Genomic DNA, 27,442 nt, shown 5'->3' with positions numbered 1-27,442 from the left:
GCATCTAGCTGTCATAACAACCCTATGTGTGTACCCATATGGCATCTAGCTGTCATGATAACCCCATGTGTGTACATGTTTGGCATCCAGCTGTCATGACAATCCTATGTGTATACATGTTTGGCATCCAGCTGTCATGACAACCCTTTGTGTGAACCCATATGGCATCTAGTTGTCATGGCAACCCTATGTGTGTACATGTTTGGCATCCAGCTGTTCATGACAACCCTTTCTGTGTACATGTATGGCATCTAGCTGTCATGACAATCCTATGTGTGTACATGTTTGGCATCCAGCTGTCATGACAATCCTTTGTGTGTACATGTATGGCATCTAGCTGTCATGACAATTCTATGTGTGTACATGTGTGGCATCTCGCTGTCATGACAACCCTTTGTGTGTACATGTATGGCATCTAGCTGTCATGACAACCCTTTGTGTGTACATGTTTGGCATCCAGCTGTCATGACAAATCTATGTGTGTACATGTATGGCATCTAGCTGTCATGACAACCCTTTGTGTGTACATGTATAGCATCTAGCTGTCATGACAACCCTTTGTGCGTACATGTTTGGCATCTAGCTGTCATGGCAACCCTATGTGTGTACATGTATGGCATCCAGCTGTCATGACAACCCTGTGTCCGACATGTATGGCATCTAGTTGTCATGACAACCCTTTGTGTGTACATGTTTGGCATCTAGCTGTCATGACAATCCTATGTGTGTACATGTATGGCATCCAGCTGTCATGACAACCCTATGTGTGTACATGCATGGTATCTAGCTGTCATGACAACCCTATGTCTGTACCTGTATGGCATCCAGCTGTCATGGCAACCCTATGTGTGTACATGCATGGTATCTAGCTGTCATGACAACCCTATGTCTGTACCTGTATGGCATCCAGCTGTCATGGCAACCCTATGTGTGTACATGCATGGTATCTAGCTGTCATGACAACCCTATGTCTGTACCTGTATGGCATCTAGCTGTCATGACAATCCTATGTGTTTGCATGTATGGCATCCAGCTGTCATGACAACCCTATGTGTGTACCTGTATGGCATCTAGTTGTCTGGACCACGCCTCTCCTCTCAGTTTGCCTGTTACAGTGTTTAGCCACTTCTTGACATTGTTCAGGTATGAAATTATCTCCTCCCGACCAGGAAAATACTGAAATACAACAAACACACTCTGTTAACAAGTTCTGTCAAAATTTCTCTAGATACTCTCAGTTTCATCAAAAGAAGAAGAAATTACAAATCCATCATTATCATTTTGTCTTTCATCATAGGAACTTAGTTCGTGAAACCTAGGAAAGGTAAGTGAATCATGGGACTATCTTGTTGCATGTCTATTGGAATTATTGGGTTTATATGACTTGTGGAATTTTAGATGGAAACCCAGTTGTAATGAAAACAAAATTCTGAAAATAGAGTGATACTTATTTTTTTAAATATCTAAAAGGGGAGGTTTGTTCCTTTGTTCCAGCACTCTTTCGGAATAGTTAACACAATCCCAGCATTGAGCAAGGAATGTAAACACAATCCCAGCATTGAGCAAGGAATGTAAACACAATTCCAGCACTGAGCAAGGAATGTTAACACAATTCCAGCACTGAGCAAGGAATGCAAACACAATTCCAGCACTGAGCAAGGAATGTTAACACAATTCCAGCACTGAGCAAGGAATGTTAACACAATTCCAGCACTGAGCAAGGAATGTTAACACAATTCCAGCACTGAGCAAGGAATGTTAACACAATTCCAGCACTGAGCAAGGAATGTTAACACAATTCCAGCACTGAGAAAGGAATGTTAACACAATTCCAGCACTGAGCAAGGAATGTAAACACAATTCCAGCACTGAGCAAGGAATGTTAACACAATTCCAGCACTGAGCAAGGAATGTAAACACAATTCCAGCACTGAGCAAGGAATGTAAACACAATTCCAGCACTGAGCAAGGAATGTTAACACAATTCCAGCACTGAGCAAGGAATGTAAACACAATTCCAGCACTGAGCAAAGAATGTTAACACAATTCCAGCACTGAGCAAGGAATGTTAACACAATTCCAGCACTGAGCAAGGAATGCTAGCACAATTCCAGCACTGAGCAAGGAATGTTAACACAATTCCAGCACTCTTTCAGGAATGTTAACACAATTCCAGCACTGAGCAAAGAATGGTAACACAATTCCAGGACTCTTTCAGGAATGTTAACACAATTCCAGCACTCTTTCAAGAATGTTAACACAATTCCAACACTGAGCAAGGAATGTTAACACAATTCCAGCACTAAGCAAGGAATGTAAACACAATTCCAGCACTGAGCAAGGAATGTTAACACAATTCCAGCACAGAGCAAGGAATGTAAACACAATTCCAGCACAGAGCAAGGAATGTTAACACAATTCCAGCACTGAGCAAGGAATGTTAACACAATTCCAGCACTGAGCAAGGAATGTAAACACAATTCCAGCACTGAGCAAGGAATGTAAACACAATTCCAGCACTGAGCAAGGAATGTAAACACAATTCCAGCACTGACCAAAGAATGGTAACACAATTCCAGCACTGAGCAAGGAATGTTAACACTATTCCAGCACTGAGCAAGGAATGTTAACACAATTCCAGCACTGAGCAAGGAATGTTAACACAATTCCAGCACTCTTTCAGGAATGTTAACACAATTCCAGCACTCTTTCAGGAATGTTAACACAATTCCAGCACTGAGCAAAGAATGTTAACACAATTCCAGGACTCTTTCAGGAATGTTAACACAATTCCAGCACTCTTTCACGAATGTTAACACAATTCCAACACTGAGCAAGGAATGCTAACACAATTCCAGCACTGAGCAAGGAATGTTAACACAATTCCAGCACTGAGCAAGGAATGCTAGCACAATTCCAGCACTGAGCAAGGAATGTTAACACAATTCCAGCACTCTTTCAGGAATGTTAACACAATTCCAGCACTGAGCAAAGAATGGTAACACAATTCCAGGACTCTTTCAGGAATGTTAACACAATTCCAGCACTCTTTCAGGAATGTTAACACAATTCCAGCACTCTTTTAGGAATGTTAACACAATTCCAGCACTCTTTCAGGAATGTTAAGACAATTCCAGCACTCTTTCAGGAATGTTAACACAAGTCCAGCACTCTTTCAGGAATGTTAACACAATTCCAGCACTCTTTTAGGAATGTTAACACAATTCCAGCACTCTTTCAGGAATGTTAACACAATTCCAGCACTGAGCAAGGAATGCTAACACAATTCCAGCACTCTTTCAGGAATGTTAATACAATTCCAGTACTCTTTCAGGAATGTTAATACAATTCCAGCACTCTTTCAGGAATGGTAACACAATCCCAGCAATGAGCAAAAGGAATGCTAACACAATCCCAGCACTGAGCAAGGAATGCTAACACAATCCCAGCATTGAGCAAGGAATGCTAACACAATTCTAGCACTGAGCAAGGAATGGTAACACAATTCCAGCAATGAGCAAAGAATGTTAACACAATTCCAGCACTGAGCAAGGAATGCTAACACATTTCAAACACTCTTTCAGGAATGTTAACACAATCCCAGCAATGAGCAAAGAATGTTAACACAATTTCAACACTGAGCAAGGAATGTTAACACAATCCCAGCACTGAACAAGGAATGCTAACACATTTCCAACACTCTTTCAGGAATGTTAACACAATCCCAGCACTTTTTCAGGAATGTTAACACAATCCCAGCACTTTTTCAGGAATGTTAACACAATTCCTGCACTGAGCAAGGCATGTTAACACAATTTCAGCACTGAGCAAATAATGTTAATACAATTCCAGCACTGAGCAAGGAATGTTAACATAATTCCAGCACTCTTTCAGGAATGTTAACGACCCGTGAAGATCCGGGGTTGAATAGGTCTTCAGCAACCATGCTTGCTGTAAAAGGCAACTATGCTTGTTGTAAGAGGAGACTAATGGGATTGGATGGTCAAGCTCGTCGATGACGCATGTCATCAATCCCAATCGTGTGGATCGATGCTCATGATATCAATCACTGGATTGTCTGGTCCAGACTCAATTATTTACTTAGACCGCCATCATATAGCTTGAATATTGCTGAATGCGGCGTTAAACAACAAACAAACAAAATCAGGAACGTGAACACAATCCATGTACCGATCAAGGAATGCTAACACAAGAATTGTTAGTACAATTCCAATTCTGATTAAGAAATGTTAGTACAATCGCAGCACTGAGCAAGGAATGCTAACACAATTCCAACACTTTGGATCCCTTGCTACATGGCTACCTTTGGGGTCCCAAAAATTGATAAGCTTTATTATATACCATCTGCGGTCTAGACATGATGATCTACCATTTAAATTGTATTTCCTGCTCTCCAAGGCATTGTTTTATTTACAGAGATTATGATTACTGTGTGTATTTTCTTGTAAACTAAGCCAGAAATAGCAATCAGCTGTGCACACGTTTCCTCCCAATCTACCGGTGATTCAGGAAAAAAGTACCCAATGATACAACTTGAAAGAATTTTGATGCAATCATGGGAATAAATTGCATCTGAAATTATTATTCTATCAGGAATAATATATTCTAGTATCATGTTATATTAGTTGCAGCTTTCACTCCATATATTTTAAGTTATAAGGGTCACTGTAGGGACCTCCCACGCTACATGTATTTCGATTGCGAAAAAGTTGTGTTGACATTTAATAGTCAAACTGTCTCAAATACAACTTTTAACGAGTCAAAGTATGGCATTAATGATATATTTATCCATTCTCTTGCAATTAGAATTTGTTTCAAGGTGTCAATAGCGGTAATCTGCCCATGGTTGCTGTAAATCACGGTGAGTTGTGCGATCTACTGATCACTTGACACATGATTTCGCCGAAATTTATGTTAACATTATTGAATGAAATTTTGAATAAAATTAATAAAATATATTACAAACATAAATCCAGATAAACAATGAACAACTTTTTATAACAAGATAGTGTAATAATGGGATTAAATTGCGTACTTCAGTTTGGATTTGTTGACTGGTATTTCCGGTGATCAGCTGATAATATTTTTTTAGATGGGGAAAACAATGTATCATTGGAAAACTTGAGTTTATTAAAAATGTTAGTATTTTGGGAGCCATGCTTTACAGTGCACTATAAAGGAGTTTGCACTATACTGAAGAGCGTAATAGTGAGGGAACACTGTACTTCCATTGACTTGGTAAATTCAAGCTAATCAATGCTAACTAATCAAAGGGAGATAATTATTGAAATAGTTTCAAAGTTGTCTCCCTTCCATCATTCCAATTTCCAGTGGTGGCTTTTAGTGCAGGCAATAAACAAAGAACATACGTTTCCTGTATCCACTTAAAACATCTAATCAGTAAATATGGGTCCAACTTTAGTTTAAAGGAATTAAATCAGAGTTAAGCAAAAAGAAAGTTAAAATTTATTTTTTTCATCATGAAATCTTAAGAAAAAATATAAATCTGAAGGAACCAGTGTATGTTTCATTTCTGTTCAAATGACTTCGCAGAGATATTTACTTGAATGAAAGTTTCAAGAATATTTCTTTTACAAGCCGCGACGCCAACTCTTGGAATGCAAAATCCCCCCAAAATATATGGCTAAATTTTAATGTCAAACTCTCTTCCAATCCAGGTGGTGGCTCAATATGAAAACTTCTGCATATTGTCATCGTAGATCATAGTTTCAATAAAAAAAATTATAAACAGAATGATGTATAAAACTTGGCATTTGCAATAATTTAAAAAAATGGTCCTTTTATATCTATAATATCCATCATATTCATATCATTTCATAGCATGTGATTCTGCCAATGTGGCTTTTTTTTCATGTTGTGTTTTTCACCCCAGCCACAGTATGATGTGTACTGGCATGAACAAGTCTGAATCCCCACTGAGTCCATACACATGACATCAATGTTTCAAATTCCTAGACCTTGGGTTGTTTAGGAGATAACAGTCATTTAAGAACCCCCACACAATTTTACCTTCATGAATCCTCCTGAAGTTCCAGACTCCAGTAAACAGACAGTCATACACCAGATGGATGTATGGCAACTAACCCAACACTCCATAAGCTAGCTCACTTGGGTCTTTCAGTCCTAGAGAGTTACTATCTACTTACACTATCAGCTCTATATATCAGCTAACATGTCAGAGTTTCAGTTTGTACAGTTTGTCAAGTAACATTATCTAAATAGTTTACGCGTTTACTTTTGAAGGCTCGACATTTTGTTTTAACAAGCATGAAATACTCATATCCCCCACCAATATGACATGTCTGGTGTGCAAGGCAAGAAATATTGTATTTTTTTCACATTTGCACTGGAAACAAGCACTAACGCAATTTTCAGTCTAAGTCAAAGTTGTTGCTAAGGAAACTCGAAAAATACATTTTTAAAAAATCCCAAACTATCAAAAGGCACCAGTTTGCCATTAGACCCATCTATGTGCCAAGTTTGGTTAAGATATCTCTCATGTTTTTTTAGTTCTGCTCGGTAAACGAAACGTGACAGAAGGATAGAAGGACGGACAAACAGCACCCATTCTTAAATTATAGAATAATGTAAAGGTAATAGAAGTACAAGATACACCCAAGTCACAACAACATCAGGAAGGTAAGGCTTTGATGATGCTACATGTACAATACTTACCAGTAATGTTAATCAGAGATATTGGTCAATGGCCCATTCAAAATGACAAGGTTTAGGATTTTCTAAAGAAATTCAACGGAGTTGGTGAATGAGTAGGGCTTAACGCCACTTTGAACAGTATTTCAGTTCTATCAGTTTTCCTAAGGCATCTGCTCAACATTAAACCTGTCAAAGATGCAGCCTTTGAGAGTCAAACATTCTGGTTGGCCCTGCCTGTTGGTATGCAAGGCCTGTTGGTATGCAAGGCCAACAGTCTGTGACAAGTCACACATGCTGAATAATAATACATCTACTACAAACATGACTGAAATACCTTCACAAGAATTGTTATAAAGTTCTTCAGTGCTGTTACACCCTCTTCATCAATAGAGCTCTTAATGGCCACCTCCTGCTTCAAGCTGTAGTGTAGAGCTGATTCCAAGTCCTTCATGTGTACTAGGGCACTGAAACAAGCATAGTTGTAAACTTACTTATAGTCCAGGACCCACTTGCACAAAGCGATCTTAGTGCTAAGATGATCTTAACTCCCATACTTTAACATAGGCTTACAATAGTCGTAGCGCTAAGATCGCTTTGTGCAAGTGGGCCCAGGAGTACTAAGATGACTCTAGTAACTAAACTACAGTTATAACCAACTCAAAGGGACCTCTAATTTTAGTTCATTATAAGCATATATACAGTACACGGATGGGACCAAAAAACAGTTTGTTATGTCCATCAGTTCATTATAAGTGTGTTCTTAATAAATGTACATTACATTACTGCATTTGAGAAGGTCCACACTTACGACTGTGGGGGTCTGTCCTCTGCCTCCTTTCCCTGCTCGTACTGCCCCTCCCCATCTCCCTCCTTCCACACTTACGACTGTGGGGGTCTGTCCTCTGCCTCCTTTCCCTGCTCGTACTGCCCCTCCCCATCTCCCTCCTTCCACACTTACGACTGTGGGGGTCTGTCCTCTGCCTCCTTTCCCTGCTCGTACTGCCCCTCCCCATCTCCCTCCTTCCACACTTACGACTGTGGGGGTCTGTCCTCTGCCTCCTTTCCCTGCTCGTACTGCCCCTCCCCATCTCCCTCCTTCCACACTTACGACTGTGGGGGTCTGTCCTCTGCCTCCTTTCCCTGCTCGTACTGCCCCTCCCCATCTCCCTCGTTCTTCATTTCCTGGTCTTCATCCTCCTTCTTGTCACCGACCCTTACAAAGCTGTGCATTGTATTGTTGCTTGCAACCTTCTTTCCACTGAAGACTTGAATGGCACTTACAAACTTTGACCTATCTTGAATACCATAATCACCCCTGCAAAACAGATATTACTGACTGAACATACAACTCCCTTCGCTCAGGAAAATTCCAAGATAAATACAAGCAAAAGGTCCAAAAGAGGGGCCATTGTATTAGGTTCATATGAGCCTTAACACAGGCCTCACAGAGAAAATTGTATGGTGGGAAGTAAATACAGTAAATACAACCCTTGGCTTATCCAATTGGATCAGGTATGTTACACTGCCATACAGTTCTAATTTTGCATTTTAGTTGTCCATGGACAAGGCTAAAGAATTTGACAAAATGACATGAAATCTTTTGACATGAAAAACATTAGTATTTGATAAAATACATCACATACAGAATTTATTACTATCTCATGAGGCTGTTAGTGTTGGCATGAACCTTAAAGCACGACCAATAAATGAGATATTCCTGAAAGGCATCGCATACAATGCACAGACGAATGGACAGTTGGACAGTTGGACCACGTACAATGCACTAAGCTCACTTGAGTTCATGAGTGAAATGATTGGGCAGCTATTTCAATGTCAGACTTGCAACAAGGCTAAGGTAGGAAATGATTCACAATAATAGAATGGAGATTAAATACAATTGAAACTTTAGGATGGCACTGTTTCTTTTGAAGAAAGGTCATTGAAGCAATATCATTCAGCAGCTACTAAATGACATTCATAACTGCACAGATGGATACATGGAATAGGGGCTCCTTTGTAAGCATGACTTACATGACAACCTTATTGTATATGCCATCCTCATGAGCATGATTTACATGACAACCTTCTTGTATATGCCATCCTCGTTAGCATGACTTACACGACAACCTTCTTGTATATGCCATCCTTGTTAGCATGACTTACACGACAACCTTCTTGTATATGCCATCCTCGTTGGCATGACTTACATGACAACCTTGTATATGCCATCCTCGTTAGCATGACTTACACGACAACCTTCTTGTATATGCCATCCTTGTTAGCATGACTTACACGACAACCTTCTTGTATATGCCATCCTCGTTGGCATGACTTACATGACAACCTTCTTGTATATGCCATCCTTGTTAGCATGACTTACACGACAACCTTCTTGTATATGCCATCCTCGTTACCATGACTTACATGACAACCTTCTTGTATATGCCATCCTCGTTGGCATGACTTACATGACAACCTTCTTGTATATGCCATCCTTGTTGGCATGACTTACATGACAACCTTCTTGTATATGCCATTCTTGTTAGCATGACTTACATGACAACCTTCTTGAAAATGCCATCCTCGTTGGCATGACTTACATGACAACCTTCTTGTATATGCCATCCTTGTTAGCATGACTTACACGACAACCTTCTTGTTTATGCCATCCTCGTTAGCATGACTTACAAGACAACCTTCTTGTATATGCCATCCTTGTTAGCATGATTTACACGACAACCTTCTTGTATATGCCATCCTTGTTAGCATGACTTACACGACAACCTTCTTGTATATGCCATCCTTGTTGACAGAGTACAGTGAGGGAAAGGTGTTGATGCCAAACTTGGTGACATCTGCTTTCAGCATTCGTCGCACCAGGATGCTGGGCAGGTTCATCGTGTCCAGAATAACCTGTAAGAAGATGGATCAGAGTGACAGCATCAGCTGGTGAGTGTTGCTTAACACCACTCAGCAATATTACAGTTCATGAGATACAATATATGAGAGTCAGCTGTGGGACAGGACCCCCGCCATGATAGAGAGCATCAGTCAGCAATACTGTACTCTATGAGAGTCAGCCCTGGGATAGGACCCACACCATGATAGAGAGCATCAGTCAGCAATACTGTAATCTATGAGAGTCAGCCCTGGGACAGGACCCCCGCCATGATAGAGAGCATCAGTCAGCAATACTGTACTCTATGAGAGTCAGCCCTGGGATAGGACCCCCGCCATGATAGAGAGCATCAGTCAGCAATACTGTACTCTATGAGAGTCAGCCCTGGGACAGGACCCCCGCCATGATAGAGAGCATCAGTCAGCAATACTGTAATCTATGAGAGTCAGGCCTGGGACAGGACCCCCGCCATGATAGAGAGCATCAGTCAGCAATATTGTACTCTATGAGAGTCAGCCCTGGGACAGGACCCCCGCCATGATAGAGAGCATCAGTCAGCAAATACTGTAATCTATGAGAGTCAGGCCTGGGACAGGACCCCTGCCATGATAGAGAGCATCAGTCAGCAATATTGTGAAGATAATGTTAGGCTGGTCAATGTCAGTGTTGCTGTGTTGCTTTGTGAAATGATCTTTATCTCCTTCTGTTTCTGGTTATATCATTGACATAAACTTAAACAAGGTATTCCATATATCCTTCACTTACCTCTCTTCCCAGTACTGATTTTGGATCTTCGAAAATAAGAAAAACATATTCATGGTGCTCTTTTGCTTCTGTCCAGATTTCTTGTATTGTTCTGAAATTTAAATATTGTAGTCTTACATGATGATCTGGCATAGGGATGAATAGAGAACATTTGATATAAAACTTCATGAAATAGGACAATAATAGTGTCACAGCATTGTAGTTCACCTGGACTTGCAGTTCACAGCTTAAAAAACAAAGACAGCAACAGAACAAAAGTTCTCCCCATTCATAGTAACATCATCTCTGACTAATTGCTGAGGACTAACACTAAAATCTAACAAACTTAACAAATTTTAGCAATTCAGGAGTCATCATTGGTAGGAACAAGCATGTGAAGTGTCAACTTCAATGGTCAAACTGATTGTGAAGAGATATTGTTCAGAATGGCCATAAGAAGTTTCATCTTTATGTATGGTTGATATGTACCATAAAAGTCAAATCAACCATTACATGTAAAATATGGAACCTACATGCTTGCGGTATTGGTATCCAGCACAGATTATGTCTGGATTAGACTATGCTCAGTGATAGTCTTCACTAATCCTGTATCACCAAGGAAATATCTGACAAACTCTAAGCAGTAGCTTGGAATGCTGATCTGAATTCTTAATGAAAATCATTTCTGAGTGATATGCTTGCAGCCTCAAGCTGTACGATATATCAAAACCACTTCTAATTTGACAGTGTCACTATCAAGGACATGTAGTCTAAGATTGAATACCTCTCCAGCTCTCAAACATGATGGTGACACCCGAAGGATTGGAACTTTAAGTTGTAGCAAATAGCAAACAAGAGCCCAACAATCTCTGAGACTTTGAGGCACAAATATCTGGCAAACTTGCACTCAGCAGTAGCTTCTATTGACAATCTGAATGCTTGAATAAGAAAATATTGGCAAGTATTGGCAGATTAAAGTCATTTCGCATATCAACAAGAGCTTGGCAATCCGTCAAGAGTTTTGTTGAGACATCACCCAAAGTCCTGTCGTCTGAAACTGAGTACATCTGCGAAACATGATGTGGAACAATCAACTACTGGGCCAATATCAGTGGCCCAAACTGGTACATCCTCCACAGACATATCCCTCAGGTAATAGTTGGCCAAGGTGCTGTCTGTTCACTCCAAGATGCCAGTGAAAGGAACAGCATCCTGGTAGATCGTTTAACTTCCAGGTATTGACTCAAACTGGACATAGTGGCAATTCAGCAGCGTCATCATGCCCCAGTACTGATGACAGTAGTAATGAAACTTTGATCTGCCTCCCCTAGTAGTTGGTGTTGGACGACCATACCTCACATGATGCCCATGTCAACTTTGGCATCTGGTCACCTGTCAAATTTTATTTGCAACTTAAAGCCGGAACATAGTGATAGAATTGTTTGCAATTTTGTTGTGAATATCAATTTTCATAGTTACATGAAGTACATTTTCCGTTTTTGTTGATGCAGATTGTTGAGCAGAGATGAGCAGACAGAAAGGCCTAGTAGATGCGACTAAAAGAGAAGAAGAGGAACCCCGCAGATTGATGAGTGGCTTTTCACAGGGTGCAAGTTCAATGACTGGGTTTCTTGCGATCTCTTTAATTCTTTAATTCAATAAGGTGCAACCAAACGCTCTGTGATCTTGTCTCCCCCAACTTCAGAAGAACTTTAGGTAGTAGTGCTGATGGTTGAAAAGCGATTGAATGGATATTTTCCCCAATGGCCCAAGATCTCAAGCAAGGGGATCTGAAATTGGAGGCACAAACACTGAAAGCTGGTGGTTGTATCGATGTTGAGCGTGTCCAGCTGTTGACAGATCAACAGAATTGAGCAGATACTGTTGGAGTGGTGTGGAATCTCCTTGACAGGATGCAATATTAGTAGTGCCTGGGATGTGGCGAGCCCTGGCCTCCAGTGATGCACAGTCTATCAATCTATAGGACTGGAATGTTCTGCCAACCATATAACAAGAGTGTGTTAACCCCATCTTGCTGATGAAGTGTAATAGGATGTAGTATGCCATTGCTAGTGACTTTAGGCTGTTGATTTGAAGTCATTAGGAGGCCCTTGCCAGTGTTGAACAGGCCTCCTATGAACATAAGTGAGTGAACGGGACCAGGTGGCAACTTTTCGTTTCATCTGCCACCATTGCACACAAGCTGAACATTATTCCAGCACGAGGAATTATTTCCAGTTGACAGTGGTCTTTCTCCACACCTAGGAGAGTCAAATCTGTGTGAAAATGCAGTGGAAGGTCTTTAGGAACCCATTCCTACATTGCTGAATGTAATATAATCAGACAGAGGTAGCATATCCCCGTACAATGAGGACCACAGTTCGGTTACATTTATCATCACTACAAACACCAGCTGATGCACAGTCTGCATGTGATCCGAAAGATCAAAACACATAACTTTAAACATAACATCTGAAATTTCGTGGGGAGGACGAAGGATGTCGTAATGCAGGATAAGTATATAATTGTAAAAATATTTAGATTTTACTAAATTTTTTTACATATCCTGCATTACTCCTTAATGCATCTTTATCAGATGGCACGGCCGGTGGGCGTGCCTCACATGGGATCCATAATAAACCCCCGTCAAAGTTTGATGAATCCGCAATGCATACAAGTGTTGACCGGAACATATACCATTCCTGTCTTCAAGAAACAAGAGTCGATGCAAAAAGGAAAAACCTGAATAGGTGACAGAAATAGACTGAGGCGGGTAGCCAAAAACTAGAACTTACCTAAGTGCGAATGTGGAACGCAATAGAGCCCTCTAATCTTGGGTGATAAACGCCAGAGAGTTCGACAGGCCCCGCTCAGGGCATCAATGAATCAACAGCGCCGGCGTCAACATCTATGACCATTCCCAAGAGCGAATGCGGAAAACACAGGAGAGCCCTCTATTCTGGGGTAATAAACACCAGAGAGGTCATCAGGCCCCGCTCAGGCTATCGGAGAATAAGCAGCGTTGGCGTCGACATCGCCATCAACATCTACAACCATTCCTGTTGTCTGGAAACGAGAGTCGATGCATAAAGGAAAACCTGAATAGGTGACAGAAATAGACTGAGGCGGGTAGCCAAAAACTAGAACTTACCTAAGAGCGAATGTGGAACGCAGTAGAGCCCTCTAATCTTGGGTGATAAACGCCAGAAAGTTTGACAGGCCCCGCTCAGGGCATCAAAGAATCTAAGGCGCCGATGTCAACATCTATGACCATTCCCAAGAGCGAATGCGGAACACAGGAGAGCCCTCTATTCTGGGGTGATAAACACCAGAGAGGTCATCAGGCCCCGCTCAGGCTATCGGAGAATAAGCAGCATGGGCGTCGACATCGCCATCAACATCTACAACCATTCCTGTTGTCTGGAAACGAGAGTCGATGCATAAAGGAAAACCTGAATGGGTGACAGAAATAGAATGAGGTGATTAGCCAAAAACTAGAACCGACCTAAGAGCAAATGCGGAACGCAGTATAGCCCTTTAGTCTGGGGTGATAAACACTGGATAAGTTGGCGAGCCCCGCTCAGGGTATCGGAGAATCAGTGGCGTCAGGGATTGGTGACCTGTTGGTCTACAACCAGGGGACCAAAACTATGAACAGCCTTCCATGATCAACTGGATGGAGCAGTTACTGTGAAGAGCCATGATAGATGCGACCGCCCTTTAGTCTGGCCCCGCTCAGGGTATCGGAGAATCAGTGGCGTCAGGGATTGGTGACCTGTTGGTCTACAACCAGGGGACCAAAACTATGAACAGCCTTCCATGATCGACTGGATGGAGCAGTTACTGTGAAGAGCCATGATAGATGCGACCGCCCTGATCTCGTATGGGGTGTTAGCCTTTGGGGAGGGAGGAGACCAATAAGCTTGGAGGATGACCGACTGCGACAAGGGGGAGACAGGCAGGAAAAAGCATTTCCTAGACTTGCGCCAGACATTAGACCATCGTAGGAAAACCTTCAATGGCCTAACAGGGCATAATAAAAGCTCCATCTCTTTGTTGGCACCCACAATGGACGAGAGGGGGGGGGAGGTGAATGATCTATCAGGCAGTCTTAGTAATTGATTCTTGGCAATGAAGTCCCAGCACAGTCCAAGACACACAACGCCATGAGTACCACATTCGAACCGGACATCTCAGGGACGTGGAGCTCACTGACCTGTACAGGGGTAGTTGGAGCCAGTGGGAACACTGTCATCTTCATAAGTCATTGAAGGAAGATGAGTGGTTCAAAGTTGATCTCCGGAGCACAGTTGGTCACAACGTGGGCTGGTGCGTGCATTCCCAGAAACACTAGCCAATGACAAAGTGGAAGCGGCAGTGGAAGAGTGGGTAGTCATGGTAAATGAGGTCGTCTACAAAACTGCAATGTTGAAAAGTCAGCAACTTGGGTCCCCGATCCTGTCCTGTTGGGACGATACAAGGAAAGGTGTGGTCGCCTGCGAACCAAACCCCATGTAGACAAAATAAAGCCACTCCGCAACCCGACTGCCAAGGTACCGACTTAACCGGTTAGTCGGAAGTCGAAGCATAAGATAAGGTGCAAATCTGTAAAACTGTGGTTCGGGAAGATCGCACCCTACTGCACGAAGTAATGTGATTGTTTCCATCCCTTGAGTGTCGTATAGGCACTCCAGTTCTTATATCAAGGTGATGATGAAGGAAGGCAACACGATACTCGGCATGTAGTCAACAAGGGTCAATGGTATGATCGTGGGAAGAATTAGAAAATTGACGCTGCATCTTGTAACCAAGGCTGAAGATATAAATGTGTCGTAGTCTGAAGATCATACTATACGAAGTAAGGCAATCTTTTCCATCCCTGTGCTGTATAAACGCTACCGTTCTTATAGCGTGGGGACAATGAAACGTGGTGCCTTGGGACTGCCGAGTTGGAAGCAGAGGTCTACCATTTCCATCCTCTGTACATGGATGGACTATGACGGGCGTCTAGTTGAGTGGTTGCACCATGCATACAAGTAAGCATGCAAACCAATATGTAGAAATATATTGCACTGCACCCCATAGGTCAATTGACCTAATTCCGGTCAGGTTGTTTACAGTCGGAATACTTGACACGTGACATGTAAATCACCCTGGCCAGTAGCCGAGAAAACCGCATTGGAGCCGGAAATGAGGTGCAATCTCCACACACAGACAATCCCCGATGAACTGTGTGGGAGACATACAAGTGGTGTACCCAAGTTCTGCGAAAAAAAGCGGGAGCAACGGGAGCGCCGTGGAAGAGCCTCTTTGAGGAAGGCTGGCCCTAAGGCAGGGTAGAGGAGCCTTGGTGCAGGCGATGTCGACGAGGACGACAGTTGATGTTGTCGTTGGATGATGGGGCCGGTGCAGAGCAAAAAAGGAACACAGTGATATGAGAGACCAGTCAACGATGATCCCGAGAAGTGGGTACCTGGTAGCCTATGACAAAGGGGTCAAACAGGCTAAGTGGGCCTTAACAGTGAAGATCTGCCAGTTCTGATACAGATGCTGACCACCAGAAGCCCTGTTTTTATGGAAACCTAGCATATATCAACCAAGCGGCTCATGGAAGGCTTTAAAAAATGGCTTCCAACAAATGTGAGCTCCCTCAGCCTTATCCAAGGACTGAATCTACAGGTCACCTCTCCTAGAGCATGGTGCTTTAAACGGGTTAAGGAGAACATCGCAAAACAAAACCTAATCCAGACAACCAGTGGGCAAGTTGAATCAGACCAAATGTCTACTGGTTGAAAAGATACCTCTCAGGAAGTTACCAAAACAAAATAAATAAATTTAGTGTATTACCCAAGCCAAATAAAGAATCCAAAATGCAGAACACGTCAATACGTGGCCACGTGGTGAGTCGTAAAAACGGTGGGGAAAAGACAAAATGGCGGTTCATTTCAGTTGTGATGAAACAACATGATAAATCCATCACCAAAAACTAAAAAACAAAATACATAAATACATAGAGAATGTAAGTACAGTAGAACATGGATATAACAAACATGGATATAGCGAACAAACAGACTGTTAAATATCATATAAAATATACGTAAATAACGAACTCGCTACAGCGAACTAACGGCTTCAGCGAACTGATATCTGATCACTGACAAGCTCATCTACCACTAATTAGTGACGTGTATAGCTAACTGAGAAATCACACTCAGTGTCAGGTGTCACTGACAATTGGCTGTACGCATTCACCATGAATCATCACAATCAGCGGTGATGGATAAACCTTGCCAAACTTGCATTGTGTTAATCTTACCTGTACATGTAATCGTGTCTGTAAAACAAACATTAAACATATAAATTTTACGAGATTGTGTCCAAGTGTCAGTTCACTTGCATATGCTATCATGGCGGGCAAAAGTAAGAAGAATCTAATTTAATGTTATTAAATGAATGTTATAAAATGTTATCAATTGAATGCTATGAAGTGATCACTGCTAATACAAGTCAATGCTGCAATTACGTGCCTTGTGTTTTGTTTTATCCAAGATGGCGAGCGAAAATGTATATAACGAACAACGTATATATCGAACTGATTTCTCTGGTCCCTTGTAGTTCGTTATATCCATGTTACTGTAGTAACCTGCTAGGAGGGCAACTGTGAAGTTTTGTACATTAAGAAGATATAGTAAGACCGATGTTAAAGGTTTTAACTCACCAAAAGTAAGCACCTGTGTATCCTCCTATGCAAACAGAAGGAAAGTGATGAAGAACAGATATCTCAATCTGTATTTGGTAACCATTTGTAGAAGAGGCATGTTTTGGGTTCTGTGTTATATGATCGAAGTGAGGAAAAAAACTGAATAGGTAGTAAGGATAAAATAAATAATTATTTTAAAAAAAAATGAAACTAAATTGTTAATTAAGTTCATGAACTTAGGAAGGTGATTGTAAGTACATCAGTGGAAGTTAGGAATATTGAGCTATGGACCGTGATCCTGGTGAGCTAAAGCAAATCCTCCCACAAGCAGCAGCATGGAAAGGGAAGAACAGAGAGAAAACGATGGATAATATTGCTTCTGAAAAATAAACAAGTTAAGTATACATGAATTAACATACAGCTTGTACAATGAGATACATGGCTAAACATGTGCTTGTAGTGTAGGATTCATCTGCCACTGTAAGCTGGAGGTATTGATTTGCAGTACAGTGCTTGTCTTTGTACATGACTGGCACACTCAGTCAGCCACCTGTTGCTCACATGCTTCACAAGCCAGCAGAGAATGTCATCAATTGATGACAGGGTTATGAAAAGCAATTGACATCCTTTGCAATGCAAATTAATTGTTATTCGATATCGTAAAAGGTTGAATGTTTTATACTGAATGTGTTCTATAATCATTGCATACAAGCACTAACACGGTCCTATCATCATAATACGGCTAGGACCAACAATATGACTAAACTGTATCTAGACATCATGGTACAAGGAGTGCTACAACAAATCACTCAACAAAATCAGCTGGGTCTACTTGAAAAATACAACAGATCATGGACCTGGAACCAAGCATCCTGAAAATCTTTGTCATGCCCCGTTTATTCCTCTGAATATTCTGCCCACAGTTTGTGTATTTGGTTCAGCTGCAGCCTGTAGGCATGGAAAGTACGTACTAAGTACATGCAAACTGTTAAGGATGCACTATCATCCCTTTCAGCTACCCCTCATTGTAAATAAAATGGTTTAATACAATCTCACAATAAACCAGGGATCCAGAAACCGGTCAATGCTCCGGACTTGTCTGGTTGTGACTGCAAAATGTCCGATTTGAAAAAGTGCAAACTGGACATTTTAAAGTTTGCCAACCAGATATTCTTTAGAAAGTTCTTGCCAGACATTACAACCTGAGACCGGATATCATAACAAAGGATATAAAGTAGGAGGTGCAGCCAGACTGTGTTTTTGTTGTTGATTAGTGAATATACGACTTGCAAGGGGGACCAAGCACTATCAGTCAACATCATATTATGTGCAGTAAAAAACTACATTGTATCCCTTCAGGGAATTCAAGTGATAACAAACTAAAGACTAAAAAAAATAATAGTCTTGGTCCTCAGGCACCGTCTGCATCATCAAAAAGTCTACCGCATGTTTCGTTTTTATTTCCATTTAAAAAACCAACTGCTTTTCAACCACATGACTCCGGCAGTGAAATGCTAAAAGACTTAAAAACAATGCGATCCAATATAGCCTGCAGTTACTTCCCTTTACATGCGCACTGCTTTACTATGCATCTTGTGTTATGGTCAAGATGGCAATAGGAGTTTGTTTGCATTTTTAGCTGTTTGCAAATTTGGTCAATAAAAACACTAAATTTATGATAAAACATCACTAGACATGATGATTTACAAATTCAATGGTATTTGTGTACTGTATGCCTGACAATGATTCATACGCAGAAATAAATATAAGATTACATGTGTATTTGTCTCGTAAAATGAGCCGGAAATAGCATCAGCTGTTTACACATTTTCTCCCCTAGTTATGGGTGATGCTTAATGCCATGGCCAATATTATAATTGAAAAGAAATTTCAATACAGTGATAGGAAGACCGAAGACTTTGTATCTCGAATGATTAATGTTGTTTCAAGGCGGGTTCATGGTGTGTTGATTTGAATTGCCAATCAGTTCACACACGATTTCGCCAAAATTAATGTGAACAAAATTGTATGAAATCTTGGATAAAAGTAAGACAATGAATTTCAAACACGATGAACCCTTTTATAACCAGATAGTGTAATAACCTGCATACTTCAGTACAGATTTGTTGACATATTTCTAACAGTGTTGTGTGCTCACGATAACGTCTTTGCTTAGTGAAATAAAATCAAAGCTCATTGTACGCATGTATTATGCACACACTGTAGTCAAGGAATACATTTATGCAGGGAGGCCTTTTCCCAGGTTGATTGTACACAACTGTTTATTTGGTTACATACTAGTTTGAACAGAAAGAAACAAGAATATGAGGGATGCAGGATGTCCAGGTGACACTACAGTAATATGAAAAAGCGTGAGCTGAGGTTTAGAACTGATGTACCGAGCTGATGCTAGTAGCATGTAAACCTTCTACTCTGGGGTGACAAGCACCAGAGAGGTCGAAAGGTCAGCTCTGGGCATCAGGAAGAGTCAATGGCACTTGGGATTGGTGACCTGCAGGGCAACAACCATGGGGTCAAAGCTGTGGGTGCCCTCTACATCCTCTAAGGCTCCGTCTCTCCAGTAGTGCCAGGCGGGAACTGTGTCAGAACCCCAGAAGCAATAGCTGTGGAGAGCCATGGTGGAGACAATCACTCTGCTCTCGTGAGATTTATTGGCCCTGGGGGAATCCAAGCTCGTTCACCCTTGTCACAGTAACCAGAGCCAAGAGGAAGACCAACTTCTTGGTGAGGTTGTAAAATGAAGCTGAGTGAAGCGGCTCAAATGGGGCATCACACAGCAACTTAGAGCCACATTCAAATCCCATGCCGTGGGTCTGAAACTCTGCCTTCTGATCCTCTAATCTGAAGCGTAGCAAAGCATGGTGTTCCGGAATCTTTACCATTCTGCGAACTTCTGGGACTGCCAATACCAGGTAAGTAGTAATGGTAATGCCCTTGAGGTGTCTCCTGTGCAGGAACAGAAGAAATTCTGCCAAGACGCAGTGGGGTCATGATGTTTTTCCTTGCAGAAACTCTCAAAGAATTGCCACATGTCGCTGCTCTGGCCAGAAAACCCTTGATGCCTAAGGCCCTTTGCAGATATACCAGGGTGAGATGAAGGCCAACCTGTCTGTTTGGCCAACCTGGGTTGTCTGTGGACATGTCTTTGCTATCCACGAACCAGGCCCTCGTTGGTCACCAAGGCACGATCAAAGTCAAGAGCGAGGCTCTTTGTCTTCTGCAATGGCAGGACCAGAACGTCTGTTGAAGGAGGGAGTGTGTCATCCCCTGATTGCGTAGGCACCACACCACCGTGATGTTGTTGGTGGAAAATGCACTCCTCTTCCTTTACTTCTACAGGATCGCTAGTGCCCGCTGGAAGGACAGCTAGTGGGCTTACAGGAGCTCAAGCGTGGTGGTGCCGGTGCTGAAAGCGTTGACACCAGGAACGCCGTCGACGCCAGGGGAGGGGCAGGCACTGGTGTGGTCACGGACGTGCAAGTCATCAGCGTCTGGAGACATGAGAGTCTGCCCTGGCGACAAAGTTTGGAGAACCGTGGGTGAAGTCATGCCCGAAGGCGAAGTGGAGGGTTGCTGCATCTCAGCCGTAGTAGTATTGAACAAAGCAAGTGTTTGCAGTGGCAGGCATCTTAGGGTGTCTGAGCGCCAGCTGGGTCTGGTGTTTCTTAGATACCCTCAGATAATTGGAGAAGGCTTGAGAGGCGAGGGGATGGCAGAAACAGCACTGAGATGTTGTCGAACAGGGGTCTGTGCAGTCCAAACACAATGGGCAGGGTTCTCTGCTAGACTTGTTACTAGGACAAGTAATATGAGGCATAAATCTGTAAATTATGCAAAAGTTGCATTCATAATTGCGTGCAACAGAACAATGAAAACAGGCAGGCAATTTATAACCTAAAAACTCATTGGTTGAATGAGAAAATCACACAAGAGAAAGTGCAAACCAACACTTACACGCCCGCAAAGAGTATAGGCAATATACATAAAACAATTACCAAGCTATAAACAACAATTCAAGATGCACGGCACGAGAACGTGACCATGAGAAGACTTCAAAATGGCCAATTGGAACAACAATAGAGCTACTACCAAGCGCCAAAGTATATTGCAACAAAATGGGGAGACATAAAGTCACAAACCATAAGCAATATACCCCTATCATCAATGACAGTCTCATTTTGTTTCTAATATATATATATATATATATATATATATATGTGAATGGTAGATTGTGTAGTGAACTTACTTTAGTGGCTGCAGTCTTGGCCAGGAAGGTGGAGCTGTAGAGTTGATTGAGTCTAGGCACTTGAAGCTGAAGCTTACCAAGCTGTCGAAGTCATGTCCTCCAGCCAGTGTGTGTGTCGCTGTATGATGGGAGGAATTCTTGCTGGCATGGGGCCTGAAGAACTGACAACAGAAGAAATACAGTTACTGAAGCATTATACTAAACCAGTCACTAAACCAGTCACTAAACCAGGCACCTGTCTGTCTGCATGTCATCCATGTATGTAATAATGTCACACTAGACACGAAAGAACATGACAGTCAGCATGTCATCCATGTATGTATTGATGTCACACGAGGCACATGTCAGTCTGCATGTCACCCATGAATGTATTGATGTCACACGAGGCACATGTCAGTCTGCATGTCATCCATGTATGTATTGATGTCACACGAGACACATGTCAGTCTGTATGTCACCCATGTATGTATTGATGTCACACGAGGCACATGTCAGTCTGCATGTCATCCATGTATGTATTGATGTCACACGAGACACATGTCAGTCTGTATGTCACCCATGTATGTACTGATGTCACACTAGGCACATGTCAGCCTGGATGTCAACCATGCATGTACTGAAGTCACACGAGGCACATGTCAGTCTGTATGTCACCCATGTATGTATTGATGTAACACTAGGCACATGTCAGCCTGGATGTCAACCATGCATGTACTGAAGTCACACGAGGCACATGTCAGTCTGTATGTCACCCATGTATGTATTGATGTCACACTAGACACTAGGCACATGTCAGTCTGCATATCACCTATGTATGTACTGATGTCACACTAGACACATGTCAGTCTGCATGTCACCCATGTATGTATTGATGTCACACTAGAGACGAGGCACATGTCAGTCTGTATGTCACCCATGTATGTATTGATGTCACACTAGACACATGTCAGTCTCTATGTCACCAATGTATGTACTGATGTCACACTAGACACTAGACACATGTCAGTCTGTATGTCACCCATGTATGTATTGATGTCACACTAGACACATGTCAGTCTGCATGTCACCCATGTATGTATTGCTGTCACACTAGACACATGTCAGTCTGCATATCACCTATGTATGTACTGATGTCACACTAGACACATGTCAGTCTCTATGTCACCAATGTATGTACTGATGTCACACTAGACACATGTCAGTCTGTATGTCACCCATGTATGTATTGATGTCACACTAGACACTAGACACATGTCAGTCTGTATGTCACCCATGTATGTATTGATGTCACACTAGACACATGTCAGTCTGCATGTCACCTATGTATGTACTGATGTCACACTAGACACATGTCAGTCTGTATGTCACTCATGTATGTATTGATGTCACACTAGACACATGTCAGTCTGCATGTCACCCATGTATGTATTGATGTCACACTAGAGACGAGGCACATGTCAGTCTGTATGTCACCCATGTATGTATTGATGTCACACTAGACACATGTCAGTCTGTATGTCACCCATGAATGTATTGATGTCACACGAGGCACATGTCAGTCTGCATGTCATCCATGTATGTATTGATGTCACACGAGACACATGTCAGTCTGTATGTCACCCATGTATGTATTGATGTCACACGAGGCACATGTCAGTCTGCATGTCATCCATGTATGTATTGATGTCACACGAGGCACAGGTCAGTCTGCATGTCACCCATGTATGTATTGATGTCACACGAGGCACATGTCAGTCTGTATGTCACCCATGTATGTATTGATGTCACACTAGACACGAGGCACAGGTCAGTCTGCATGTCACCCATGTATGTATTGATGTCACACTAGGCACATGTCAGCCTGGATGTCATCCATGTATGTATTGATGTCACACGAGGCACAGGTCAGTCTGCATGTCACCCATGTATGTATTGATGTCACACGAGGCACATGTCAGTCTGTATGTCACCCATGTATGTATTGATGTCACACTAGACACGAGGCACAGGTCAGTCTGCATGTCACCCATGTATGTATTGATGTCACACTAGACACGAGGCACAGGTCAGTCTGCATGTCACCCATGTATGTATTGATGTCACACTAGGCACATGTCAGTCTGTATGTCACCCATGTATGTAATGATGTCACACTAGACACGAGGCACATGTCAGTCTGTATGTCACCCATGTATGTATTGATGTCACACTAGACACATGTCAGTCTGTATGTCACCCATGTATGTATTGATGTCACACTAGACACATGTCAGTCTGTATGTAAATACACAGAGATACATTTCCTGTGAGAGAATACTACACCATCTGACAATTGACACAGACATTATACACATCCCATTACACAAGTGTTATATCTGTATGTAACATACCAACATTGTAGGGTAGCCCTGGGTATCAAAGGTTCGGCACAGCCCACTGTTGTTTGCATTGGAGCAGTCCACAGCTCCCACTGACAACACGCTCACCCAACCTGGGAGGAGGATAAGGACAGTTAGCATTTCCTTCCGGGAGACTGATTAGCAGAAAACTGTGCAGATACAAAATCAGTGTGAACATTGTTGTAATTTGTGAGCCATAGATGCACTTTAAACATGTTGGCTTCACCTAACTGCATACCTGACATCAGAAATACTTGCAAACATTTGCCTTGCCCAAACATGACAATAAAAACAACCTTAAAATCTGTCTAGACAAAGCAGATTCCCAATCCTCTTCTGCCAAGACAATAAGACGTAAGCTTTAAGAAATCATTGACATCATGCCCTCACGAAAAGTTGCTCCGAGGCGTTGTTTGGAACAAAAAGATTAGCTTTAATATTAATGAGGTTCCTAAAAATTATTATCTTAATGATCCTGTTATTAAAACAAAATTGTTTGGGATGAGCAACTTCTTTATTACAATTGGGCAACGTTTGGTGTAGATTCTAACACCGTTATCAAACAAATGATGTACAAACTAGGTATGAGCATGATATATACACATAACAATAGATAGATGTTTATATAACAGAAAAGGTTGATGTACACTGATTGATAAGGTAGTTATGATAAGACAAGTTTATACAAGAGATAGGGTTGATGTACAGTGATTGATGGGTAAGGGATTAACACAAGGATTACTAAGAAGGAATGTATGGGAGGCCAGTGGGGAGGTAATAGTTCAGTGTTGTTTTGGTGAGCTGATGAGATCATGGTAAGCTGGAGGGATGTAGTATCCTTGATCTCTGTTTATGGCTGGCTGAATTCTTTTGATGCAAATGGCTTCTCTAAACCAACGCTTAAAAGAACATCATGCCTCTGTCCTAAAAAAAAAAGACTCTAAATCTGTTATCTCTGACCACACCCAAATCCACCCCAGCCACAATATTAAGTGGGACAACGTCAACATCTTAACAACAAACCAGAAAGACTTCAAGCTCAGAAAATTTAGAGAAGCCATTTGCATCAAAAGAATTCAGCCAGCCATAAACAGAGATCAAGGATACTACATCCCTCCAGCTTACCATGATCTCATCAGCTTGCCTAAACAACACTGAACTATTATCTCCCCACTGGCTTCCCATACATTCCTTCTTAGTAATCCTTGTGTTAATCCCTTACCCATCAATCACTGTACATCAACCCTATCTCTTGTATAAACTTGTCTTATCATAACTACCTTATCAATCAGTGTACATCAACCTTTTCTGTTATATAAACATCTATCTATTGTTATGTGTATATATCATGCTCATACCTAGTTTGTACATAAGCTTAAATTCCTGGGCCGCGTCCCAATCAAACCCTCTCATCCAAAACTTAATAAACCAAAACATCAGCCCCAAAAACCAAGCTCTAGCTCGTAAACACCTCTTACTTACCCCAATATCCCAAAGAATAACAAACTACCTAAATGAACACCAAATTAAAAATCTTAAACAAAACTGCAAACAATAAAATATCTTCACCCCTAAACTTAAAATACCCAAAATAGACACAACACTAGCTAGCCAAATAAATAAACAAACCGACCCAAACATAGCTAAAACTACCACACTAACATACATACACGAAAATTGGCCAAATTGGTGTGACATTTACACAGACGGATGCTCAGATCCGACCTCCAAACACACAGGTTTCGGAGTCCATACCACACAACCAACTAAAACCACACAATCCTTCCGACTCCCAAACAACCAATCAATATTCACGGCAGAACTAATGGGCAGTGTAAACAAGCAAAAAATCACAAAAAAATGGTATAACCTACATCTAAACTCAAATAGCCAAATCAAAAAAGTGCTCAGCAAACCACTAACCAAACCAAAAATTCTCCATCCATCAAAAAAATCGACAGAGTAATCACTAAACTAACTCCAAACAGGACACACCAACCTAAATAACCACCTAAAAAAAATAAAGAAACACACTACAGGTAACTGCCCACACTGCAAACAACCAGAAATCCCAGAACACGCACTCATCCACTGCACACACTACCTAACACATCGAACCGCATTACAAACCACCCTCAATCTAAACAAGGCTCTCACTCTAGAAGCAATACTAAACCCACAAAATAAACTAGAAAACTTCAAGGCCTTAGGCGTATTCTTAATAAAAACGGAACTAATAAAACGCATCTAAAAACACAATAACCTACCAAATCAAAATCACATAAACAAACAAAACATCCACCATACCCAGCTCCCTTAGTTCTCCTCCCCAACCCCATCGGCATCTATTCCAAATCTCAAAATTCCCAAATTCTATATAAGCAACCCCTAAACCCCCCTCTTGGGTTGCACAGACCACTTTCGCCCCTTTCGGAAACACATTAAATGGCCTGGCCGGGCCCGTGTGCGAAATACGCATCAGTCGGAAAGCGCACGCTAAGTCTCCAAAGTAAGTAAGTAAGTAAGTAAGTAAGTAGTTTGTACATCATTTGCTTGATAACGGTGTTAGAATCTACTCCGAAACGTCGCCCAATTGTAATAAAGAAGTTGCTCATCCATAACAATTTTGTTTTAGTTACCATTCCAACTTCTAAATGCCACTCAAAGAAGTGATCCTGTCATTGTATAAATATAACTTACTGATCAGCATACCCACAATCATTGCATAAAATCAGCCATGGGTACCCACATACATTAATTATAATTTAATCAATGTTCGTTGTACACCTAGCAGCAAGAGGTTTTAGGCATAGGCCTATTCCATGCGTAACTGGCACACTGTTTACTTTATTATATTCATTTTATTACAAAGAATTCTGTTTAAAAGTTTCAACTATTCTGAAAACACCAAAGTGTATACATTGAAATAGTCAAATAATGTCAATAAGAATGGTTCTACAAAAATGTATGCCTTCAAATACCCTTGGCGTATGTAGCAAACTTCTTCCATGTGGGTGCGAAGTTGATGCAGTGGCCGCACCAGCTGTTGTAGAACTCGATCAACCAAGCATTCTCTTTGTCCAAAAAGTGATCGTAGAAATTTTCATTGGTTAAAACTGTCACATCGTCAGAAGGTGAATAAAGTCCATGTTTCTTCGTTTGACCCGATTCGGCATATTCGTTAAAAACTATGAATGTCAACAGAAACAGACAGGCGTTCATCTTCCTGATTCGGACATTGCTCGCTGTCAAACCCTGCAAAGTGTCAACAAGAGCTACGTTAACGTGAACCGGTAAGTACTATTCTCTTCACAACTGTTATCAATAGTAGAAACAATTTTAACCTTTTGATTGATTAGTAAATTTGTTTAGAAGAAATATCTCAATATCCAATTATCAGGCATTTGTGTATATATTCCAATTATTCTATGGTGACTTGTTAATAATAATATTATTAAAAAAAGAAAGAAATTACCATACTAAACATTAGTCGTACGAACGTACTATATTTTATCTTCTGATCTCAGTCGCAGAAGATTTCCAATACAAAGCCACGTGGTGAAACGTGCCTAGAGTCACATATTATGTTCATGATTATTTCCGTGATGACTACGGGTGATCGATTTGGATCGTGTAACATGTTTTCCGCCACGCACTGAAAAGCTAGCGATTTATCGCGTAGATTATAGACGTCGTAGGTTGACTTTCCTTTTTGAAGTACACATTTGGTTGTGAAA

General features: G+C 41.5%; 1 protein-coding gene across 1 annotated transcript in view; it reads right to left on the bottom strand.

The window, feature by feature from the left end:
• LOC124113763 (sulfhydryl oxidase 2-like) overlaps positions 1-27,008 on the bottom strand; it is a 40,554-nt gene extending 13,546 nt beyond the window's left edge. The window contains exons 1-8 of the mRNA XM_046474274.2: positions 26,687-27,008; positions 23,697-23,797; positions 21,307-21,467; positions 10,361-10,451; positions 9,473-9,609; positions 7,805-8,011; positions 7,031-7,160; positions 1,060-1,176 (exon numbers count right to left, since the gene is read on the bottom strand). Coding sequence (XP_046330230.2) covers positions 1,060-1,176; positions 7,031-7,160; positions 7,805-8,011; positions 9,473-9,609; positions 10,361-10,451; positions 21,307-21,467; positions 23,697-23,797; positions 26,687-26,927 — 1,185 coding nt within the window. The 5' untranslated portion in view covers positions 26,928-27,008. The remainder of the gene's footprint in view (positions 1-1,059; positions 1,177-7,030; positions 7,161-7,804; positions 8,012-9,472; positions 9,610-10,360; positions 10,452-21,306; positions 21,468-23,696; positions 23,798-26,686) is intronic.
• Between the last annotated feature and the right edge of the window lie 434 nt (positions 27,009-27,442).

Source organism: Haliotis rufescens, unplaced genomic scaffold, assembly GCF_023055435.1.
Source record: "Haliotis rufescens isolate VD_foot unplaced genomic scaffold, xgHalRufe1.0.p SCAF_8, whole genome shotgun sequence".
Taxonomy (NCBI): Eukaryota; Metazoa; Mollusca; class Gastropoda; order Lepetellida; family Haliotidae; genus Haliotis; species Haliotis rufescens.
This window is presented reverse-complemented; position numbering and strand designations above follow the sequence as displayed.